We start from the raw sequence: 25,758 nt of genomic DNA, 5'->3' as shown, positions 1-25,758 counted from the left end.
GACATAAAACATACACAAACATTATGTGCAGCTGCTTATTTCCCGAGAGTAGCCTGAGAAACTTCACCACGCTTGGACACATCTCCACTACTGTAACCGTAGATGTCAAGGAAACATGCACATTATAGTCCAGTAGATTGTGTTCATGTTTGGCAAGTTATACATTGTACACTAGAATTACTGTTTGTCCTCATTTGACCCTTAGGTTTTTCCCACATGGAGATGCTTGTCTGTAACACACAGACTCCTTGATGCCTGTAGTGTTGAAGGGGTACTGATAGGGATGAATTGCATCCTGGGACTAAGTTTCATATACTTGCAGGCAGTTATATAATAATGTTAGTTATGTTCCTCAGACAGTATCCATTAGGACTGTAACAGTACATACATTTCAAAAATAAATTCCAGGGTTTATTTTGCTTTTTTTCTTGTCAAAGTCCCAAAACCTGGTGAAAGTATAACAAACAAGTCATTTTCATAGAAAACATACATGTAAATATACACAAAGTATACATGCTTTTGGGTGCAGGACAAGGGAGTTTTGTGGTTGTTTTTTTTAGGATTATCATGGAGTGTTTTTTAGTAGAACAGTGGAAACAATTCCATTTATGTCTTTATATGTAATATTACAAAGCATAATAGTTTAAAATGTAACTGTATTCAGTTTGCAATAAATATTATCTAAGCAGTGTATAAAATAAAAATGAGTTTATTTATATGCATATTGTAACACACCTAGTATCAACAGTCCCTTGTGAATTTTAATGCAAAACTGCTCAGTGTTTAGTGGTGTAGTGTGTAGAGCTGAGCAATATAACATTTTATCATTATCATGATACATTTTAGGCTATATGACCCATCCTAATAGTGTATAGAAGTTACCATTACAGTTTATATAATATTGGCATCAATAAATAACTGCTTACAAGTAGTCGATATGGCATGTTACCATGGAGATAAGTGGAAACTCCCTGTTGTCAGTGACCTGGAAAAATGTCTCACTATACCTCAGCTGCCTCTTCTTTCATGTTCTGTACACTAGCAAGCACAATATTTATTCTGGATATTTTTTTCTATAAAGGAGTACTGACTGGACCTCCAAGATGAACCATGTTTTTTAATACTATTTACAGTGAAAATTACAAGAAAGAATAGAAACTGCGTGTAGCCATCTAATAGGTGGGTGACTGTTACGTAGCAGTGATGGGAAAGTTCGCTTGTTTGAGCCTGCTGTAGTGCACTATTGTTGATAATGCCCTGCTGATGAGTATGATGATGATGATGATAATGTTATTGAGACTGGGTTGGGTTCCCTGTTTGGATCACATCCAGTTGGCTCCCAAAAAGTAACAGTTAGACCTGAAAATAAGAAATGCTGACCTCCCCTCATTTTTCAATCACTATACATTGTATCACTGAAAAAGCCAAGGAATTCAAGAAGGAAGTCAACATCTGTTTTATTGACTACAGCAAAGCCTTTGACTGTGTTGACCACATTACATTATGGAAAGCCTTCAAGAAAATGGAAATACCAGAGCATCTTATTCTTCTGATGAGGAAACTACACTGATCAGCAAGCCACGGTCAGGACAGAAAATGGACAAACAGAATGGTTCTACATTGGCACTACCACCATACCTGTTCATCCTGTTTGCAGATCATATAATGATAGAAGCAGCTTGAAAAGATCTTTAAATCTAACGATTTGTCTCTGCAAACAAAGATCAGAATTGTCCAGGCTGTCGTCTTCTCTGTGGTTCTGTATGGATGTAAAAGCTGGACAATAAAGAAGTGTGACAGGAGAAATATAGATGCCTATGAACTTTGGTGTTGGTGAAGACTTTTAGAGAGTACCTTGGATGGCAAAAAAAAATAAACAAATGGATCGTAGACCATATCAAGCCTCACCTCTCACTCAAAGCCCAGATAACCAAACCAAAGCTATCTTACTTTGGACACATTCTGAGAAGAACCATTTAATTGAAAAAGACCATTGTGCTTGGAAGAGTTGAAGGTAAAAGAGGAAGAGAACCACCAGCTACAAAATGCATGGGTACAATTAGAGGAATCTTGAACTAACCATTGACAAGTCTGATGCTCTGAGGAGTTGGAAACAACTTGACGGCACTTAATAATATTAATAATAATAGAGGAGTAACAAATTAAAGGGAAAAAAAAGTGTCTTATTAAGGTGTTGGTCCGCCACAAGCCACCAGAACAGTTTCAGTGCACCTTGGCATAGGTTCTATACATCTCTGGAGCTGTACATGAGGGATGGAACAACATTCTTTCAAAATATAATCCATCAGTTGGTGTTTTGATGATGGTGGTGGATAACACTGTCTGGCACTTCAAAATCTCCCATAGAGGGACTGCAAAGGCCTCAGCATATGATCATTTTCATACTCATCAAACCATTCAGTGACCCCTTGTGCCCTTGTGGATGTGGCACTGACATCTTGGAAGAGACCACTCACATCAGTATAGAAATGTTTCATCATAGGATAAAGGTGATCAGTCAGAATAACTTTGTATTGATTTGTAGTGACCCTTCTCTCTAAGGGGACAAGTCGACCCAAACCATGCTGGAAAAATGACCCCAAAGCACAACAAAACCACCAGACCCCCTCACTGTAGGGCTCAAGCGTTCAGGCCTGTACTGTTCTCTTGGTGTAAGCCACACATGCACTCTACCACTTGTGGAGAATATGGTGAAGGATGTCTCATCGGACCGCGTTCATGTATACTCACCTTTGTAATGAGGGGTTTATGCACTGCAAACCTACTATAAAATCCCTGTCTGTGTAGCTGTGGACAGGCATTGGACAGGCATTGACATTCTTGGGCACCTGAGGAACGGTTGCTCTTCTTTTTTTCTTGTGTAAATCTGTCCCTCTTGCCATCTTCATCCAAAAGCAAGGTCAGGTGGACCTGCTCAGCATTTTTAGACATGCCACAGAGCATGGTAGGACGTCAGTTGTTTAATTTTATCATGCAGTATGTCTGTCTGGAAGCATCTGTATTCATTATGCTTTTCTACTAATATATAATTTGTATGATTCACTGTCACTGATAATATAAATAATTAGTATAATTCACTGTCTTTTTCTCTGTCTTTAGTGCCAGGTCGCAGCAGAGGAGTTAAGCCTTTGGAGAGGACGAGGCCGTTTGCTATTGTGGATGGACACCGGAGGAGCCTGAGTGACGTTTTGCAGGTGAGGGAAAGTTCAAGAGATGTTTTGTGGTGCAATCTGGAGGCATGTACTAAACTTTCAGCTGAACAAAGAAACAAATTTAAAAATAGCTGGGTGAGCAGTTATGCACATTTGGAGTTTGTTTCATATTTCTTCTAGTTCCCTATTTACTTGCCAGAATGTAAGCTTGGCTTTTACCATAATCCATATTAAAATTAAAATTTCACTTTCAGACTCATTATTCAAGGCTTTAGCTACATACTGCAGCTACTGTTTAGCATGTGTGTGGTATTGTGGCTGAATCGTGTCAGAGATGCAGAGATAATCATATTTTTATAAGTGGATTAGTTCGTTTTTGTGGAACACCAAATGAGACCGGGTAAACATCATTTCGGTGCTGAGCTTCTCTGTGTGCTGACACTGAGGCTGGTTATCTGTGACTGCAGTCAGATTTAATTAGTCCAAGAATGCCTTTTCAGTGCCTATTCCCATCATTTTCCCTGTAGGTGGGGCCTGGCGTCTGGTCGGACACTTTATTTATCAAAAGGCTAATGCAGCTGCAAGCTTTAATCCATCTGTCAGTGATAGAGCTGTATCTGTATCTCATGAGCAGACCCAGGCGGAACCAGGCTACGGGTGCCACTGATCTATAATCATGATTGGAAGTTGGAAGGATTTGTCAGGAAAGAGAACAATACAGTAGCATTCCAGGACTTGAGATAGGGTTCCCTATGGGATCCCAGTGAAGTAAGATGAAATGTCAGTGATCTGCAGATAGTACTAAGTAATGTATAGTCTATACTGGTATATAAGTGTTAGTGTCAAGCAACCACTTTTCAGTTTTTGCAGTATTCATTGAAAGATGGTGAGCATTATATCTGTATCTATCGAACATTCACACTAGCAACTATCCAAACACACATTAGCTGCCTCACAGGTTTCTTTCTCATTTAAATCTAAAATGACTTAAGGAAATACAGGGAGATTCACTCGAAAGAGGCCTTGAATTTCCAAAACAGGAGATTAAAACATAAGACTCTTAACAACGGTGCAAGAACTTAAAAAAACTCAAAGCAATTCCCCCAAAAGGAATGTCTGTAATAATGGCAAAGTGTGGAGACACTAAATACTGAAAGAATGATTTTATATTTGGCTGCAGAGAATTTAGTGTCATTTTCAGTGAAATACGTTTTCTGCTTTTTTTTGATGCTGACAAATGAATAGCTTGTACATAATGGCTGTTTTGACTGGAAATTAAATAAATGAAAGGGTTGCCTATGACTTTTACACAGTACTGTATGTCATTCAGATGCCCATATAATTTAGAAAGAATGGTTTAAAACAAATAGTAAGTTTCCTTTCTGGAAATGTGGTTTCTGTGTAGGTAATGTTCACAATGCTGTGTGAGTTTCTATTTGATGCAGTCTTAAGAGAAGAAAATAGAAGAAAACAGCCCAGTCAAAACAAGCTGTGTCAGATTTGTGAGACATTCTTGTTGCATGAAGTAGCAGTACTATGAAAGCGAGCGTTCATTAACGTTATTAATGCAGAATCATACATCATCAAATACCGTGATGTATTAAATATTGCAATAACTCTCTCTCTCTTGCTCGCTCGGTTGCTCTCTAATCTAGATCAGGGTAGAGGGGGGAATTTGGCAGGATATGATTTCAGAGGTCCTCTCAGCTGCACAGGAATTGTCCGTCCCCTTAATGTTGCCTCCGCTTCCTTTCCTCTCAGATCAGACTTATTTCAGGAAGCCTTCAGTAAAATATGCCAGAGCACCTACTTCCTTCCCTCACTGTAGGAGGGCAGAAAGGAGGAAACGAGGCAGCAAATCCACCTCTCCTCACTCCTCACTCCCTCATTTAGGAAGGCACACAATAAAGGCATGACTGGGCAAAACCCCTGAGTGTTCAGGAGCTGGACTAGACTAAACTAACAGTTGTTCCAGTATCAAAGGTTTCTGCTTAGCTTTGGACATTTCTGGTGAGGAAGGGCAGGTGTTGAGAAGACACAAATAAACACCCACCCGTCTTGTTTTACCCTGTCTGAGTTTTCATCATCAAGTGTTATATATTCTTACCTTAGGTTTGTTTAGTAACCTGCAGCCTACAATGGCAAAGTCATCTATTTCCAAAGCTTTACTTCAGCTGGATTAGTTTAACAGTGAAGCTTCTATCATGTCATTTATAAGAAATCTCACTGGCTGATTTGTACAGGATAAGGTACCTTATCATTCAAATGTTTGGAATATCCATTTAAAAGTTAATGTTTACATCATCATAATAGTAATAAAAAACTAATGTAAAAGCAGTTTGGTTGCAGGTACAAAATTATTCTAATATAATGCTAGTACTCCACAGCTTCATAGGTAATTGGTTATTAGAAAGCTGTAAGCAATGTAAGGTGTGTGCAGAATGATGACTATAGCTATAGAAGATTTGTTATTAATTGGGAAACAGAAAAAATCCAGAAGAAATCTTGAGGCTGGTAATTAAGAAATTACTGTAAATAAATATTTACACTACATAAGGGCTGGGCAATATGGCATGGATATCGTCAGTACTTGTAGAACACTGACCAACTACATGTTTCATTATAAAGAGAGCAAAATTAGTCCCATTTTACTGGATTTTGTGCAACACGGTATGCAAAATATTGAATTAAAATCACAGTCTTCACAGTTTTTGAGAGTATTTTCTAAAATTTCTATTTCTATTTATATTTGTTCTTTTTTTGTCCTCCAGCTGATCAGATGTCTAAAAAAATAAATATTGTGACATATATCATGTATCGTGAAAATTTCATGAGAAATCATGATATTACAATTTTTTTTGCCATATTCCACAGCTCTACAGTACATATTTATAAAGAACTTGGGGCCAAATTCACAAGCTTTCTTAAGAAAAAAACTTGCCAAGGTTCTTAAGACAAACACTAAGAAGTTGAAGTTAAGAATGGGCCTCATTCACCAGTATCTTCCTAAGTTTTTTCTTATATTTGTTCTTGGGAAAGGTCCTAAGAATAAGTCTAGGTAAGATTCATGACGTGTTCTTTCAGAATTGTTCTCACCTTCAAGCTCTTGAGTATGTTTAGATTCTGTTCTTACCTAAGAACAAATCCCAGATAAGAAAACATTGGTGAACATCTGAATCTTCATCAAAACTGCTTCTTAAAACCAGTTGGTGAAAGAGGCCCAATGTTCTTAAATGCAAAAAAAAAACATAAGAAGTTCTCAAATATTCTCCTAAGATAATCTTCTTTTTGGATTTTTTTTCTTAAGAATGAAGTTAGGAAAAAACACATTTAAGAAGATTTTCTTTTTTGAAAACACTTTTGTGAATCTGGCCGTTGGTCTTCCAAAAACTGTGAAATATTAAATAAAACATCATAAAATGACTTTTTGTGAGCATATGGTATTTCAATCTATGCTGTCTAAGATATAAGTGAATAAATTGACAGCAATTATTAATTGTGCATATAATACCAAACGTTTGACTGGTAGTGTGTATGTCTGATTTCCACGGATTACCACAGATAGCTTGTATTGACACGTCAGTGTTACGTACCAGGCATAATAATTAGAATATCACAGTGTGCAGCCATGTTTATTAGCAGGTTTTGTTGTTACATTACAGTGAGTCAGTTTGAACAGGGCTACTATTACTGGGGGAGCACTGGGTTCAGCCAATTACAGAAGGTAATTCACAATTATTATATTGTGTAGTTTTTAGGCTAATATTGCTAATAACAGCAGACAAGCAATAAAAGAATAACAAATCAATGCATTTGATTTTGGCACATGAATCACAGAACTTATGTTAGGCCAAGCATCAGCAACCTGATGCAAAAGTTCATTCGTGTAATAAGTGGCTCTATTTTAATACCAAATAGAGGTAGGATAGTACATTTATATTAAGAATATATATGAGGGATGAATCTGGATGTTATACAGTGTTAGGCTAGTGAAAGTTAAAAATGTTGTTTGGTTTGCGTGTAAGAATGCTTCAGTCCCAGCCAAATTTCTGACCAATCATCAAACACCTGCGTATATAATTCGGTGCACTTTATCCATTGCTATGCGAGACCATTTGAACCAAATGAAAAAGATACAGTGTCACAAAAACCCAAACTCTGGTTTAGAGTTTAGAAAACAAACAAGTTGTGAAAACAGCCTAAAAGTTGTGATTTTAGGTTAACAAAGCTTAACTGATCTAATAACTGAAACTGGAATTCCAAGAAACTCTTAATATGCTGATGGAGTATTGGTCAGTGAATCAGAATGAATAGAGAGCTGGAGGGCTGACTAGAGCAACCACGGCAACCATGCTCTGTTTTTAGCTTGTTTTCCAATGGTGAGGAAAGGTGGGGAATAATGAGTGTGTGTCTATGTTCAGAGAAAGAGGAAAGGTGGGGGATGGCATGGGTGTGGGGAGTGTGTGTATATGTGTGTTTTACAGGCATTTTCCGTTTCTCTCTCATTGACACCCATCCACAAACAAAGTCTGCTCTTTCTCTCTGTCCAGGCATTCAAATGATTACCATCAGCCTTTCCAAGCCAAGTTTGGCCTCAGGGAGGTGGCCTGTATCCAGAGGATGTGGAATTAGACCAAAAAAAAAAAACCTCCCAATTAAATGCGCTTGCTGATGAACATTATCTCAGACATCTACAATGGAGGCAGTATTTATTAAACATTCCCATTCAGAAGCATGCTTGAGTTCATTGTCTATCAGATAATCACAGTAAGTGAACAGTGGACCATATGCACTGCAAGTTGTGTGTGTGTGTGTGTGTAGTGTGCTGTGACTGGTTGTGACTACTTGACTCTACAGATTTTTCTGAAGCTGGAATGTGGCAGACCAAAGGGAGGACAGCTGTCAGTGAGAAAGAAAAGCGAGAGTTTGCAGTTGAGCACAGTTAATCAGAGTTTCTTTAACAGTCCTTTGATCTTTCCTACATTCTAAATAGCTGCCATACTCACACGACTGGCTCACGTTTAACTAGTTTATCTGAACTCTGTTGCTTTAAAATGTCAGTGGTTTGCTGTGAGAGGCTAAACACACATTTAGAATGTCCCTGCTCTGCTCCTCTGTAATGCTGATTAGACTACGGATCGGTTTCTAATTCAGTGTGTGTATATTTAATGTTTCCCACCACAATAGTTAAACTGGAATACTCTGCCAATTTTCAACCTAATCTATGTCTACAGCAACTGTGACATGTTCAGTTACCACAGTCAATCATTTCCCTGTACATAGAAAAGGAGAAGAAACTCGTTGACTTGAAACAGACTTATATTAGAAGCCAATGGACAGGTGTTGGGGCAGATTTTTTTGCAGAACTCTGGGAAATGTGTAAAACATATTGTACATGTTAACTGGCTGTGCAGTCATAGGCAAAATTTCGGGTGCTAATTTACTAAATTGCTAATGATTTTCACATTTTGATGCACATACATAATGCATTCTGTTTATTTGCTGAATTGAACATATTGGGGGAAAAACATAAAATGTAGCCAGAGCAAAAGTAAACACTGATAAAGATAATGTTAAAAACTCTGGAGTAGGCCTGAAGCATTTGTGGAAAATCTCTAATTGCGATTTTTATTACCAATATTACAATTATTTTCTTTATGCGTCAGGCCTTGTTTTGCCAGGAAGACCAGAACATCCATTCCTTCAGGATCAAAGCTTGACTGCTGAATGTAGTGTGCCAAAATGCCAGGCCACGGCCTCTGCATTATTAAATCAAATGGTCAGATTTCTCCACATAAAACTTGTTCAGACAACCGTGAATAATGTTAAGCTCTTTTCAAAATTGCCTTATTTCAAATTGTGATTTCATTATAAAAATAATTAGCTCTACACTGGAGTAAATCTACAGACTTATTGCTGCACTGAATAAAATTAGAATTCTCCTTTTCAACCACAGTCCAGGAAAAGAAAGAGGAAGAAGAGAGGGCAGCTGAGTGTGATAGGCAGGGCGTTGCTCCTTCAGAGGGAACACAGAGTTGCATTGAGCTTTACTCTCCCATTCTGATCCTCTTAAAACTCTGGAAATGCTGGGAGGCTGTGTGCGTGTGTGTGTGTGTGTGTGCAAGCCAAGAGAACATCAAGAGACTGGGAGTGGTTGTTTCCTTATTGTAAATCATAGAATTGCAAAACATTTTGGTTTGGATCCACAAACAAGTTTGGCTCGTGATCAAAGAACATGTTTTTTCCATCATTATAAAAATTCAGACAGAGTAACTGTATCTGAGTGTGCCAAGTTTGATATAGATTGTTTGAATATTGAGACACTGCAGTAACAGCCCTGACTTCACTTGCCTCATGACAAATTACCTGCTCATGGCCACAGACGATGCAGTGCTAATGTAATAAGCAATAAGGGCAGGTCTTCCATTGTGAGTAACTGGAAGGAAGATGGAAGGAAACCATTCTCTGTCTTTCTCTCTCCATCCGTCGCTCACGCACTCCATCCGCCCCCTCTATTTCTTCTCCTCCTCTAACTCAGTGGACCACACCTAGCATTCATGTACTGCTGAGGTCATTCTGCTGGCTAGAGCACATGCCTAGGGACATTACCTCACAGACAGAGTGGGTGGGGGGTTATGGGGAGAGTAGAGGGGTATGCTGAACAGTGAGAGAAAGCAGTACAGGGAGAGTCAGGGCAGAGCAGAGTGCGAGTGATTGGGGTCAGAGAGAGGTTAAAAGGGTTTGATGTTGATGGCGAGCTGCAGAGAGTAGTGAGATATGAATGGAGGACAAGAGGGGTGAGGGGAATGCAATGAGGGGAAAGATTGGATAAGAAAAACTGAGGGTGGAGGCTGAATGGAAGAAAAAAGTGAGTGAAGGAGACCAGTTGGAAGAAAGTCAGAGGTGGATATATCAGGATTTGCAGAAAAAGGGACATTTATTTACTATTATCAGTCCAATACTGGACTTGTAGCTGATAATTGCAACTCATTATTGGGTGTCCTTTTTGTGTTCACGCACACTCTGACCCATGTATACTGACTAGTCCTGGAGATTTTTACCCCTTTGAGCTCACTCAGATGAAGCATAGTCAATAACACTAGTGCCTACACAAAAGATGTGAGGTTCAGTTCTCTGTTCAAGCAGGAACTCCACTGTTATACCAGTTAGGCAAGACACCTACTGCTGTAAGTCACTCTAGATAAGAGCTGCTGATAGATCTGTAAATATTAATATTAACTGTCATGTAAAATTTATGTATGTTATGGTTGTGTAAAATTAACCTTTATAGAATTGGCCTGTCTTACACTCACTGCACGGCCACAACACAACAATTATTGCTGATCATCGTTGACCCAGAAATTTCATATCAGTGCATCCCTAGAAAAGAGAAACTTGAAATGAAGGAGGAGGAGAACAGAAGGAGAAGAACTCTGTGTGGTGTAGGAGGTGTAGGAGGTGTTAGCTGCTTGTCTTGGTCGTGATTCTGCATCATTAATTCTCTGGACAGCTCAAGATGGAACACTGATTGTCCTTCAGTCTTAATCTTTCGTTCTTTTCCCCTCTGTGTTTCTTTCTCTCTGTGTATCTTTTTCTTTCTCTGTCTGTCTCTCACGCTGTCCTTCTCTTTGCCAGATTTCACTGTCTCCTCTAAACTTATTGTCCTGTAATCTTCACTTCTGAGAGATGTCAATCACTCCTATTTCTCTCTCTCTCTCTCTCTCTCTCTCTCCCCCAATGTGCTTCTTTTCCTGTTCTGTATTCTTCCTCCGTTTGCTTTCTTTTCTTTTTCACTTTCTCCTTGTTTCACTTCATTTTTCTTCCTCTGTTCCATTGCACTTTCCCATGAGGATTTTCTTGGTTCTCCCCCCATCTACCTTTCTCTTGTCCAGCTGTGTAAACTAGTTCCTGATCAGTCTATAGTCACATAATCCAGTATCTGTTGCCTCATATGTGTTGCAGTCACCAGTTGGCCGTTTGCCTGGGTTGCTCAAAGGTTGGAATCCACCCCGATCCACATAGTCAGTAATGCTTTCAGGCATTTGTGATTAAGTTCTTCACCACAACCATCTAGTAAATGTATTGAATCTTGACCTCATACAAAATCACATAGAGCCTAAAAATCTATGAATAATTACTCCCCTAGTTGATAGCAGTGGAACAGAGAGTCTAAGGAGTCACTCCACTGCTTTAATTGATAGCAGATGGGGAGTAATGAATGATGCTCATCGCCCACACCTCTCCACACTGACATTCACACAACCTCATGATGAATCAGTCACAATTGTGAAAGGCTGTTCTTTAACTCTCAGGACTCTCCAGGATCTGTAGGATTAAAACTATCATGGGAAAATTGACTTTTTTCTAAATCATTATCCCTGCTCACTGTATTTCAACATGAAAGCAGCAGAGTCATGTTGGGTAGGAATCAGAATAGAAAATAGGGTTTTACCTCTCTAGATGTTGCAGCTGTTGCCGCACATAACAAAGGTGTGGTGTTATTTGATATACATTCTCACTTTGAACTCACTAAAACAAGCGGAGAAATTATGTGGAATGTACAGAGTCTGGGGAGGGCATTGAAAAAAGACCGATGCACAGACTCAAATCTGTTAATATATATTGTACCTGTACTTCACTATGTTACTATACAATTAGTCATGTGATTGTGTAATTCTGTTTGAATAGTACACTTAAGTAGTAATACCTTGTGACTTCTAAAAGTTAAGTAGCAACAAGCCATAGTTGTCTGAAGTCCTAACTGTGTTTGTTTTTGGCTGTAACTGAATGCCACAGCATTTTAAACATCAGACAACTTCTAAATACAAATCTATAAAGGATGACCCTGAGGCGAAGTTTGTACGGTCCTGAGAGTGTTTAGCAGCTCTCAGATGGGCAGTAACCAGTCCCCTGGTGCCAGTCAGGCTGTGATATGTGATAATGGTGGTTTTCCTTTGAGATAGCTATGGTGAGAGAGCTCAGCGGTGAAGCCCTCTGTTCCCATGAGGAGAGAGAAGAGAAAGGCAGGAAACAGAGGCAGCGCTGCAGGAAACTCACTAAGGTTTCACTTTTACACCACACTCATACAGGGATGTGTGTCTGTTTCAGCCTATGTGTGTGCGTCTGTGTGTCAGTGTATCTGTATGTATGTGTGTGTGTGTGTGTGTGTGTGTGTGTGTGTGAATGTTTGTGTTATTAGTGTTGGTGTTTATGTGTCAGTTGGTGGGGGCATGTGTGTATGATTAACTTTGTGTATATATATATATATATATATATATATATATATATATATATATATATATATATATATATATAGTTTGAAAAAGTGCAGTTTTCAAATCGCTGAAGAGTTGTAGTTTAATTATATATTACATGAATCAAAGTTGTCTTAAAGGAATGTTTTGGCTAAAAACATGTTTACACAATTTTCCCTTTATCCCATATGAAGTTGATCAGCCGACACATGTTTGGTGCCCAAATTTTGTTTCTTTAGTTTAGCGCTGGATCTACAAGGCTAATGTTGCCTACAAACACTAGAAGTCAATAGTCACCCAAATCTTTTCTGCAAATACATTCAGAATTTTTTTCTCAACCTGCTCAGGCGGCATCTAGGTCTTCATTAAGGTCGCACAGACTTGTTGATGGTTTGGGATTTACTGTGAACTGTAAAATGAACAAAACTTTACTGTATTGCAAAATAATGCTGTCAGCCTTTTTAGACACAGGATCTGACTCCCATTCACATGCATCATGAATCTTAATTTTGGAGATTCAAGTTTAGTGTTTTATAAAATAGAAACAACAGAAATTACAAATGTAATCTGTGTTGTCCTTGACATGCATGAACACAAAGGGTAGTCGCAGTCCTGTTGTCTATGGCTGTGTTCAGCTACATGGTGAAGTTTTGTTCATGTTTATAGTTCACATACACGCATTGTCTTAAACAGCATTGACAGAAAACGTTCAGGTGTCTATTGACCAGTGTTTGTCAGCAACATTAGTGTTGTACCTCCAGCGCTAAGCTAAAGAAACAAAATTTGGGCACCAAACATGGCTGATCAACTAAGTGGAGAATTGTGTAAATTAGTTATTTTACTGTACCATTCCAGCAATCAAAAAAAATGCTATTATACATTGTCCTCAAATCAATCTGCCCCAATGTATACAGGTATGTGTGTGTCATTGTATGTCTGTGTCAATCTGTGTGTGTCTACATCTGTGTGTCAGTATGCTGTATATGTATGTGTCTGTGCATAGAGGTGGGCACAATATTTTGTCATTATTTTGATAAATTACATCAAAACACTTTTATGAGCATACCATGAGTATATTTGTCAGTACTTAAAGAATAGTGACCAACTGCATGTTTTATTACAAAAAAAGCTTAGTTAGTTCTGTTTAATTGGGTTCAGTGCAGCACATTGTGTGATATGATATTTTATAGTATTTCATGGTGTAGTTCCACCTCATCGAACAGAAAAACTCAATATTGTGATTAGTGGTGTAACGTTTCATTTTTCAGATTTGTTGATGCTTTGTTTCTAATTCCTCTGCAAGTGCATCGATTGTATAAGGGACAAAAAGTAGTGATTCATTTGCATTTGCCAAAAATAGATTTTTAAATGCCAAGCAAACAAGTCGTGATTTATTAACAAAAAGACTTTTGCACAGCACATGAGCGGACCCGGCAGCGTTCATAAGCTAAAAATGGATGTGAATGACAGAGGAAACACAGAGAAAGCGAGATCAGTGTATCAGTGTGCGTTTGTCTCTGTCTGAGTGTGTGTCAGTGTCTGTGAGCAGGAAACAGTGCAGTGGAGGCTGATCAGTGAGGAAGTGAGCTGGCTGTGAGTTACAGAGAGAGAGAGAGGGGGGGAGAGGTGAGAGAATGGAGCAAGCGGTAGATGAGTGTGTTGAGAGAGCAGAGAGGAAGAGCAGTCTGTTTATAGCTCAGCTCTGTCTCCTTCGCTGCTGCACGCTTTACTCTTTGTCAGCAGCCTACTCAGCAGATCTTTCCTGCTAATGTAGATGTGTGTGGGGTGTGCACTGAGAGCAGGAGGAGATAAGAAGTATTTGCATATATCAACTGCGGCTCAACGGGCACCAGGGTTCTTCATAAATGATTTCTAGAGGCATCAGCGACTGACCCAGGCCCAGTAAAGTATATCATTCCTATTTTATTTCATTTTATTTTTCCCCCGCTGAGGTCAGCTTATGACGTTTGTTTGGTTTTATTTACCAAAACAGTTGTGATTCATTTTTGACCATTTTCTAACCTCCCTTTATTCCGGAATGAAATGGGCTGTTTTTATAACTGTGCCTTTAACACTGGTATATTCAAATGTGCTCTGTTCTGATACTTGATTGTGCCTAAATTAAAAGGCAGTCTGGACTGAAACACTCCTTTAACATGAATGGGCGAAGATAAACTGCTATAGGCTGAATAAGCAGACACATGTAAATACGGTGATTTTTGTGACTTCATAAAAACAGTGAATTCAAAATGGCCTGTATTTGCATCTTAGTTTCCATAGAAGGACTAATTGGACTGGAGTGTGATTTGTAGGTTTTTAACAGTGTCTAACAAACACTTTTATTTCAACGAAGAAGTGACAATTCAGTTTTCTGTGAAATGGGCTCTAATACTGACATGACAACAGAGAATCATTCCGGTAGTTTATTCTTCGAAAATGATATGTGGCATTTTGAAGTAATACTGCAGCATTTTTCAGTGGTGTCTTTATCTGCTTACCATCTGCCTATTGGATTCCATTTTAAGTGGGATTGCAGCCAGTGGGTTTCCTGTTTCTTAGAGTAAAGGGAAATGATTGTGGTAATCGGTCAACAGATAAGGATACAGCAGAAAGAGATTGAGTTGGAAAAACATTGGGCTATGCAGCTGAATTTGTCTCATGCATGGCAAAATAGTAACCTGATTAAGATGATATGTTTAAGCCAGACACCAATTACCATCCAGTAAAAGCACCAGACAAAACTTGAAAGCAACAGCAAATTATCATCTGTGCTAACTGACACAAAAAGCTCCCACACAGCTAGCAGTTCTGAATCAGTGCTGATTCATGTAGACAAGAGGATACACAGTGTGAATCACAGACAGTCATGATGAAGGACACTTGAGTAATTCTGGTAAAAGGTCTGATTATCTCAGCACAACAACTCAGGGATTTCTCAATAGCTTTAGCGCTGTAGGGCTTTAGACCGAACTCCACTTTAATGAGAAAAAAGAAAAAAGTACAATCTACAAATAAACATATGAATCTACTGTTAGCCGTTTTGCTATGGAGAAGACTATGACAGTATGTATAATTAACTAAAGCACAAGGGCTGCATGAGAAATGATATTTTTATTGTTATCATGACAATGATTTGTTAAAGGCTGCAATGACAACATGGATCCTATCCAAATTACCTTACATGCACCGCGCCAGCGTGACATAATTAGAGAGGAACGTAGAAGCCCAGCAAGAGCCTTCCTATCCGGGGCTTAAATCATGCTCTCCCAAGTGTAGGCTGAGCCATTTAACCATTCAACTAAACAGCCAGTTACTAAATATAAACACTTGCACAGCACAAAAACTACTGTATCCTGAACTGCTAACCTGTGCTTCAGCAGTGACGATTATTCTCACTCTCAGTGCTGTAAAATTTGTGAAACAGTAATGGCTCCTGTCACAACAAACCTGCATCACCAAAAGGAACTTTTTAAGGAATTAAATATAATTTTTTTAATTTTGGAGCCTGTACAGAAAAAAAACTGTTTAGGGAATGCTGACAACCTAACAATGCACAGAAAATGTATTTGAGACAAGCTGTTTTAATCAGAATTTATAGCTTCTAATATCGTTATTATGATATCCTTTCCTTTTTTTGAACATTGCATTTATATGTTATTTTGGAAGGTATCAAAAGAAGATAGCAAAGGTCATCGATATCTGCTTGCGACTTGCCTGTTGGGTTCCATTTTAAACTTTAGAGTGATTTTAGTTTAGTAGATTTTAGTTTAGTTTAGTTTAGTATGGTTATTTAGTTAATGATTTGGTTATTGGGGTGTTGTTAGGCATAAAGTGGTAAAATGCAATAAAATGCTTCAGTTTAATTAGTTATCAATAATAATCACAATATACAGTTCTTCCACCAAACAATGAGGAAATAACCATGAAAGATTACTCATGAGGTCCACAGTTTCTTAATAACTTGGCTCATTAATACAAAATTCGGTTTATGTGTGAAGTTATATATGTATGGATTAAGCATTTTACAGTGTCTTTAAATGTGTCTTGCGAAATCTGATTTTAGAACTGGATATATCCTTTTTATAACTTTGATTTTGCATGATTAAGTCTCATTGATTATAATATAAAATCCCTGGATGGTGGCTTTCAAGTGATTCGTGATTTGCTCTTCTTCTGCAGAACGGTCACCCAGACACGCTGCTATGTGGTCTGCGAGTAGGAGACAGCCTCCTTCTACTGGAGCTGGAGAAAAATCAGTGAGTGTGCACAGTCACACACAGCATATGTTTGCAGTGCTCCACAATGTCCATCTTACATTCCCTTATGTTTAATCATCTCCTTTTCCTCCACCCTGTTTACTCACGTCATCTGGATTTTGCAGAGATCTCTTGCCTAAGCCGCCCAATGTCTTCTTCTACTTGCCAAATGGAACTGGGGTGTCCATGGAGGAGAGCCCAGTGGTATGTTTATTTCTGAGTCATAATGCATATCACTGTATATTTCTTTACCTCGTATATTGACATTGTCTTACACAGTGCAGAACATATCAATTCGTAATGTTACCCACTGATATGCCTAATCAGTCAGTCTCAGCCATAGAAATATTGAATTGTGATAGTGTTATATGGAAGGCAGGGGTGTGGGGAGATATTTGGGCAGGGCAGGAGCTGAAAGTCTAAGGGCAAAAGGGTGTTGTATATTTTGACTATATGTTACTGGAGCCTGGTGTTTAAATCCCTTAAATTAATGGTGGGTGTCATATTACTATTGTAGATGCTTGCCATATAAAAAAGGTTCTAAAGTGTAGTTTCACTCAAAATAACAAACATAGAACTATAATAGTATAGTACGTTTGCCTGTTTCAATGATGATAGTTTGACAAAAATATCAAATGCACAGTTTGCTTCTTCTCACAGCCAAAACATGTTTGTCTGAAGTTTGCTTCTTTAGTTTTGCACTGGAGCTATGAAACTAGCTAACAAGTAGCGGAAGCTTATGATCACCGGTTAGCATCATGCAAACTGCATGGCTACACCACAGATTTGCCTTAGAGCATGCGAATTGTTGAGTAATCTCAAAAAGGCGTGCCTGTGTAGTGTCTGTAAAGATGGACAGAATTAGTTGGTTGAATATAAGCTTCCATTACCTTTTTTACTCAACAATTACTTTAAAATAATTCTTAGCATGCATGTGTGGGAGAGGGAAGGAGTGTTGTTAAAGGAGAGGGAAATATTCAGTAAGACCTGTTCTCTGTTCTCAGACTCACTGTTATTATCATGGTTCCGTCAGAGGGTTCCCTGAGTCCCGTGTGGCTATTAGCACCTGTGCTGGCCTACGGTAAGACCTAGTACTTGTACTTTCTTTGACTAGTAGGGATGCACTAAAATACAATTTGTGGGTAATAACGATAACTGATAATTAGCACCTTGTTGTGGCTGATACTGATACCATTAACCTGAAATTTTACTTTTTATTTTATGCATAAGGTGCAATTAGTGTAAGACAGGTTAGAACTCTAAGGAATAATCTTTGAAGAATGAATACACACACACACACACACACACACACACATATATATATATATATATATATATATATATATATATGAGTATGTATATATATATATTATGTTATTTATAATAGGAAATATCCGTACCTTGATCAGGTTCCTGTGTCTGTTTCCCATTACCTGTGAAAGTAGGTGGGGTTCTCCTGAGGTTGTGTAATGGTTACATGATCTGTCACACAATGCAAGTGTTACAGGGATCAACAGCAACAATAATGGAGAATCTTCAAGTTCTGATTAACCTTTTATTCTGCATTGGATTTTATGTGACAAGTCACACAGAGCAATTGTAGTTACTATTTTTATTTTTTTATGTATGATGTTTGTCTCTTTCTAGTGACAACCTTTGACGATTCTGCAACAATTGCGTGTAACCAAACAATGGTCTGCACTATTTCTATCTGCACCCATATGGCTCAGTACCATATGTCTGGTACCCTGGAAAAAAATGGTACCTAAATTCAGCACTCTGAATGTACAGCTCACTGGGCGGTGGAAATTACGACAAAATGTGTGATCATGAATTTGTAACGGTACTGTGCTGTACTACACTGTCTGGTGGAAAAGTGCTACTGTTGACATATCAGCAGTGGTCCTGCCTGGATAGGGAATTGAACCTCTAATTTTTCTTGCTTGGGTTTAGGGACTGGTACAGGTATTTGTTGTGTTTCGTCACAGGAAGAGGTAAAAAATATATAGACTAACAATTCAATAAAATGGTGATTTTATGTTGTAACAGAAATGTAAAATGTGAATGTTTTGCTCATATTCGCGAATAATCATGTTATGTTATATTTTGCTACTCCATAACTCCAGTGTTATGGTGATTAGCTGTAATTTTAGCTTATTAGTTCATCTGAGGCAGCCTCTGTTATGCTACTAATCAAATTGATAGATATGAAAACTTACTGACTTTGATTATTTTTGATTAATATAACCCATTTTCAGGTGTATTTACTCCAAATGTATTTTGGTGCAAATATTTTGTGCAACACTAGTGCTTTCACCTCAAAGGCACAGCAGCTCCACATTCATTGCAGCCCAAATTATTTTTTTCTTTCTGCATTTTTTTTTCTTCTTAGTTAACCGCAGTTAACCGTATATCCATGCAGGAACCCTTGCAGGTACTTAAATATAAAAATTTGTTGGAATGCACATCCCTTGTTGGGTTATCCTCTATGTTGTCTGTTGAAGTAAACACTAGTGACTACATGTACATACAGAACACACAAATACACACACAAGAATAATATTTTAGCTGTCAATATATTTTACACACGTACATACTTGTGCCTCGCACACCCCTTCTCTAAACTCTTCTTTGCTTATGATTGTTGTATTACTGGTGGCATTTACTACTGAGAATCTGCTTTAAGCTTTGTATTAGTATTTTTTTATAGTTATGTTGGAACAACATGTGTTAAAAGAAAATTACTTTGTTGTATCATGTATTCTACTGTATTATGTAACAGGAAAGTAGGCTGCTTGGTCTTAAGGATCAGTGCTATCTGAACAGAGGCCAGAGACTGCTAGAAGTAAACAACTTGTCAAAAGTAAATGCAGTGAATTGGAGGATTGTGAGAGTGATCATTAGAACGTGCAAGAGCTGGAATAAGTGTTATGAAATTTTTAGCTGGATTAAAAAGGGAACACTGATCCCAGCTACCATAATCTCTCCTTCCAGGCTCAGCTTTAGCATGGGGTTGAGCTGAGTCAGGAGCTGGTGCAGTGTTTCTTGTGTAGGGCTATAAGCAGAGGCATAATTACAACTTGCATTCATTCACGCTGGAAAACCATGTGCTCAATGATGTCATCACTGCAGGCCCCTAGTATGTGAAAACTTTTTTCTCTGAGAAATACTGTACTGTGAAGAGGAAAGACCATTTTAGATGTAGGAAGGGTTTAACCCCTGAAAATCCCAGGCTTATTACATATTAAGACTTATTATTCAGTAAATACTGAGGCTTCAGCGCAAAAAAGGTGCAGCAGTTAGGACTACATTCTAGCGCCTTAGTCTCTTGTTTGAATTTTGTCGTTCCACCTTAAGTGGTGCATGCACTATGTGGGCGGTCGCTGTCTGGGGAGGGCAAAACAAAATGTGCGGAGAGCCACCGTTTTCACAGGGCGGGACTAACATGCACATGCAGCCAACCCGGCTATGAAAACAAAAAACAGATTGCAACACACAAAGAGGGGGTGGGATCTCATTCTCTGCTCAGGACACCATTACTCCACTATGTCTTTACATAAAAAAATAGTTGTTTGCTGCTATATTAATGTTATAAATGTTGTATATATAACCTTTAAGTATTATTTATCTGATGGTGACAGTTTTGGTGTTCTACCAGGCCTTAGGAGTCTCATTTTCTCTTCTAATGATTTTTAAACTCTGTTTTTTTTTACTTATTTCCTTTGACTTTACCTTTTCTTATGCAAGTGGATTATTTTATATGTAATTTCCTCAGAAATACCTCCTTTAGTCATTTTGAATGCACATAAGAAAGACATTTGTAAGGCAATTTAGGTGAGTTTGGTTATTTGATTGTGTGAATCTTAGTGTTTGAAGGGTAAATAATGGCAGTGACTCCTTTGGGAGCAGCTTTTATTAAGAGGACGCAACCATAACTGGTTGGTTGTAAGATTGGAAGGGTAAAAGAGTTAAAGTGGCAGTAGAGTGCACAAAATTAAAATACTGAACAATTAAAATACGGATAGATTTAATTTCATTCTTAATGTTGGAGGCTTTTGTCTCTTTTTTTTCTGTAACTGAGAACTTGCTTTTGCTGTTTTGACGGAAATTGACTAAATGAAAGGGTGATCTCTGACTTTTGTACAGTGCTGTAGCTTAATTGTGTGTGTACATAAATAAAGATTTAAAACTAGAAGCTGCATGGCAATTATGTTGTGCATGTCCAACATAATTGCAATATGCAGAAAAAATGCCTAGAGCAAAAAACAGAGAAGACATCAATAATGACAGTGTAGTGTTAAGAGATGCTCCTGGCAAGTCAACATTAGAACAGTGCGCTGAGATTACAGACATTAGGATCAATTCTGTCTGGCCGGTTTGATTGACAAGAGAACCTACAATGATTTGCTCTTCTTTGGTTGTATCTTATTGAAAAATAAGACATGGTCATAAAGCTTTCTGCTGAACCAAATGTCTGTCCAGAACAGCATCTCATGTTCAGCAGTGTTTTATTTATATTGGCACAAGACGTTTATGTATATACTGTAATGTAATCTGCAGTGGGGAATGGGAAGTCAATATTAGTAAAGTAACTCTCCTGCTGTTCTCTGTAGAGGGGTGATCTTCATCAATGCCAGTTTAAGCTTTGAGCTTCAGCCAGACGACGAGGAGGATGATGAAGGAGTGGAGGGGAGTGGAAGATCAGAGGAAGAGAAGGGAATGCACCTGCTCTATCCAACCCACCACTTGAGCTCTGCGTCGGGGGGCTGTGGCGTTTCTCACACCTCTATACCACCCATTCAGATCAACCCACACGTACACAGGGTAAGGGATGCAATGAAGAGGAGAGATGAGTGTGTTTGTGATTGTTCACACAGATGTCTATGATCATGATATGAAGTGAATCCAGGATTCTGCACTCCTCTGATTCTGTATGCTCGTGTTCTATAGAGTAAAAGAGACATTCTCTCAGAGACCAAATATATTGAACTGGTGTTGGTGGCGGACCACAAGGAGGTGAGCATGTATTTCTATTGTTATTATATTGTGCCATATAGAGTGCAGTATGTATGTTTCTGGACAGTGACAGAATATTTGCTTGGTTCTGCAGTCCAGCATGTTGGATTTGAAATAAAACACTGACAATAAAGATAATGTGCAGAATGTCAACTTTCAAAGAACAGTTTGGCAAAAAAACAAATTCATACAATTTTCCCCCTTTACCACAAATGTAGTTGACCAGCCAAGACAAGCTATGAGGCTAATCTGGCTAACAAGTAATGGATGTCTGTGTCACCCAAGAACATAGTTCTGTTACATTAGCCTGGTAGTTACAGTGCAACTATAAGAAGCAAACATTTGATAAAGTGCATTTGGAGTAAGGGAAAAATTGTGGGAATTTTTTTGCCAAAATTAATTTGAGGATACATATACATGACCAGTTAAATGTTTTGATACACCTGACTGTATGTTTTTCAGTTTTCTTAAATACATTTTCATCTAAAGATTTAAAACATTTTAAAGTTGTTTCTAAGACAAATCTAAATGATAATCAATAAATATGTATGAATTCATGTCCAAAACATGGAAACCATGTTTCTTGTTCAAAACTAATTAGTGGAATGTCTCTCCTCATTAATGCATTTCAGACAGTCAGTTATGTTGTGAGGAGGGAGGGTGGGGTCTAAAGCCTTATTTGGTAAAGAGCCAATACTGAGTGAATTGTATCACTTCTTTTTTAAATGTAGGCCCCCCAGTTATAAAGAAAAAGTAGAAGAAAAGTAATTGAATAGCTGTCTTTTCAGTTTCTTGGCCAGCTTTTTGTCACTGCGCTAGTAGTTCATGCACAAGAGAATAAATCAATCAGAGAGATATCTAAAAATACTCCAGCATAGCCTTAGAGGATTTGTCACAAGATGGAATCTACTTTTAACTTCGAGAACAAAAAAGCAAAGTTACAGTTTGCTAAAAAGTAGCCTATAAAGTTCCTGAAGAAATGCTGAGGCAAATGAGGTCATGATTAACCTGCACCAGAGTGGAGAGTGGAAAGCGTGAAGAGAAAAAAGTAAATAATCCAGACTGTACCACCTGTGCAACACCTACAGCTGCCAGTGGAACTGGTGTGAGGTGTGATCATTGACAGCAGCTATGTGATGATTAATTCTGAAGTGTATAGAAGCGTCTTCGCTGCTCAGATCTAACTAAATGCCTCAAAATTAGCTGTACATCCAAAAACTAGAATGGAAACTGGAATGCTTTTGATTTACAGCTTAATCATCTGTCCTGTGCTCCACTGAGCATGCATTTTCCTTACTGAATAGCCTGTGAAACCAGCAAGATATATAAATGGCCACATCATTAATGCGGTTTATTGATCCAACAATGGAAAATTGTAATTTTGCTGCCTAATTGTGCCCCATATGGAAGCAACACAGTGTTACCAACAAAATAGTTTGGCCTGGGACAGTATATGCTCATGTGCCCTGCCTAACAAGAAATACCCCTTCAGTCCTGGGTTTTTTGACCTTCTGGTTGCTGGTTGCTTTCCTACCGCTAGGCTACTATACACCCTTATATCCAGATATCCAGTGTCTGATGATGTCTGTGGGTCGTGTACTTCAGGCAGTCATCTGGTGTACAGGATTTTCACCCAAGTACTAAACATAATTTTATTTAATGTCAGTTACTTTATTTATTTAATATTAATTCATCTAATTACTTTTGGTCTCACAAAATTGCGGAACAAAAAGAAACTTGATTCCTACATGATTCACTCAATGTAGTTGTAATTATCTCCAAATTAAAAGTAACATTCTGCACTTAAACTTCAGAATCATAGTTTTATTTTCAAATCTAATGTGCTCTAAAATAACAGTAGATTCTAACTGTTGTGATATTTACTGACCTAAAGGATAAACGCTTGATCCTCAGCAGTCCATTCTGTGTTGTTTAAAAGTATTGCTAGAGAAAGTGGTATTCATTTAATCAGGTAAAAAAAAATAATTTTAAATGCACAACATATAGTTCACGAACCCTCATGAAATGTTAGCACGTACTCTAACGCCATCTGCTGGTAATGTATAAATCCCTGTTTCACTTTTATGGGATATTTTAAAATTGTAGCTATTCAAATGCAGTGGTTTTATTTTCTTGCTTACATTTCTTTGTCACAGTACCTAAATTATCAGAAGAACAACAAGACTATTATTTATCGAATGCTGGATGTGGCCAACCAGGTAGACTGGGTGAGTTCCATTTAGAATTTTTTTTTTATCTCTTTGGTTATAACGTGCTAGCAACACTAAATAAGCATTAAGTAGCTTTCTCCACTGAAATCTAAAAATAAAGCAGAAAATGTATTTCTTTGAATTCTAGGATATATTTATATAGTTAGCCCTCCTAGTGTTATCAAGTGGGACAATATTTATAAAATGCTGTTTCTCTTACATGATTTACCATGTTAACAGCAAACCAGTAGATATTTTTAATTGTTTAGTACAAGCAAAATAAAATGCAGCATAGTGCTCCATTAGGACATATTGATGTCCATTTGGTAATGTGACTAAATTCTCACTTTGAAAACAACTGTCACTGGCAAACTTCTTATGGTCAGACTGAAGCCAGAGGTTAAGGTTGTGTTTGTATTGAACTGTATTATGATAAAGCAAATGAACTGTGCCTGATGTTGGTTCTCCCTCTCCTGTCACGTTTTTGCTGTGTGCATTAGTTCTACCGGCCGTTGAATGTGCGTGTAGCTCTGCTGGGGCTGGAGATTTGGAGTGATCAAGATAAAATCCTGGTAGATAAGAGCCCCACTGACACACTCAACCGCTTCCTGGAGTGGAGGACCAGAGAGCTGCTGCCACGACTACGCCATGACAATGCACAGCTAGTCATGTAGGTTCTGATGCTTTGTAGGAAAGTGGGCAAGAATGCAATTATATTTCATAATCAGTAAACTATGACGCATGAGATGAAGTGGTGCACTGTGTATGCACTCTGAATTGACTCAAGGGATCTAATGTGGGGCTAGTTAGTCTTGTTACTATAGTGTTAATAATAATTCGGACTTATTTTTTCCTACAGTGGAATTATATTTGCTTATTTCTCCAACAGGGGTGAGTCGTTTGATGGCACAACAGTGGGCATGGCCTCTCAGTCCTCCATGTGCTCCAAGGACAGATCTGGAGGTGTTAATGTGGTGAGGCTCTTTTTGATTACAGCACTGACCGTCCATCTCAGCAAATATTACCATAGACCATCACAGTTGTAATATTATTCATGATGATAACTCACATCAGTTATCACAGTCATGGTTTTATTCATGATAATATATTCTGTTGAGTGTCCTCCCGCTTTTAGGTTTTGAAAAGTGAAGGTTTTTGTTTTTTTCTCTCTTTTTTGTTCCAGCCGAACGCAGACACGTTTTCACTTAGACAGTAACAGACAGACATTATGCAGCAGGAGAAACATCTCAGTGTACTGAGGTGTTCTGACAACCAGCCAGTAGCATGTGTGATCCTGTGCCTGTCACTTACCTGCATGTGTGAAGATCTGTTACTGAGCTAAGCTTATCTCATCAACTTGTAGACAGTTAGTGAGGATGTTGGTTTGTGGTTCTGGGGTAGCAGGCAGCACACAACTGTTTATTCTCTGTCCTGTAGGATCACCTGGTGAGTGTGCTGGGCGTGGCGTCCACAGTGGCACATGAGCTTGGCCATAACCTGGGCATGAGCCATGACACGGCAGACCGTCTCTGCGAGTGCCAGAACGAACCGCGCCTTGGGGGCTGCATCATGGAGCCTTCCACAGGGTAATGTGCTTCAAGAAGTGGGTCGTAGGGCTGCAACTAATGATTATTGATTAATCTATTAACTATTATTGTATTAATTAAACCATGAAGCTTTGTGTTGTCTTCTCTCACTTCGCACCATCACAGCACCCCCCCCATCTTTAAATGTTCTGTCTTTGCAGTAAACAGGGGTAAAAATGGATAAGAAAGCACCAGAATGCCATTCTGGGAGTAAACGTTGGGATGGAATGGTGTTCCAGCTCAGATTTAGAAATCTAGTCAGT

At 38.4% G+C, this 25,758-nt stretch overlaps 1 protein-coding gene across 4 annotated transcripts in view; it reads left to right on the top strand.

Annotated features, from left to right (window-relative positions):
- The window catches only part of adam15 (ADAM metallopeptidase domain 15), a 41,891-nt gene that overhangs the window by 3,141 nt on the left and 12,992 nt on the right, over positions 1-25,758 (top strand). For 3 of the 4 annotated variants that reach the window (XM_036583474.1, XM_036583467.1, XM_036583458.1), the window contains exons 2-11: positions 3,121-3,215; positions 16,607-16,683; positions 16,809-16,887; positions 17,688-17,764; positions 21,297-21,507; positions 21,634-21,699; positions 23,856-23,927; positions 24,410-24,579; positions 24,799-24,883; positions 25,347-25,495. In XM_036583474.1, the coding sequence (XP_036439367.1) occupies positions 3,121-3,215; positions 16,607-16,683; positions 16,809-16,887; positions 17,688-17,764; positions 21,297-21,507; positions 21,634-21,699; positions 23,856-23,927; positions 24,410-24,579; positions 24,799-24,883; positions 25,347-25,495 (1,081 nt within the window). Of the gene's footprint in view, positions 1-3,120; positions 3,216-14,234; positions 14,335-16,606; positions 16,684-16,808; positions 16,888-17,687; positions 17,765-21,296; positions 21,508-21,633; positions 21,700-23,855; positions 23,928-24,409; positions 24,580-24,798; positions 24,884-25,346; positions 25,496-25,758 lie in introns of those variants that run through there. The other variant, XM_036583481.1, reaches the window with a different exon arrangement.

Source organism: Colossoma macropomum, unplaced genomic scaffold (assembly GCF_904425465.1).
Source record: "Colossoma macropomum unplaced genomic scaffold, Colossoma_macropomum, whole genome shotgun sequence".
NCBI lineage: Eukaryota > Metazoa > Chordata > Actinopteri > Characiformes > Serrasalmidae > Colossoma > Colossoma macropomum.
The sequence above is the reverse complement of the archived record's forward strand: the minus strand, read 5'-3'. Positions and strand labels throughout refer to the sequence as shown.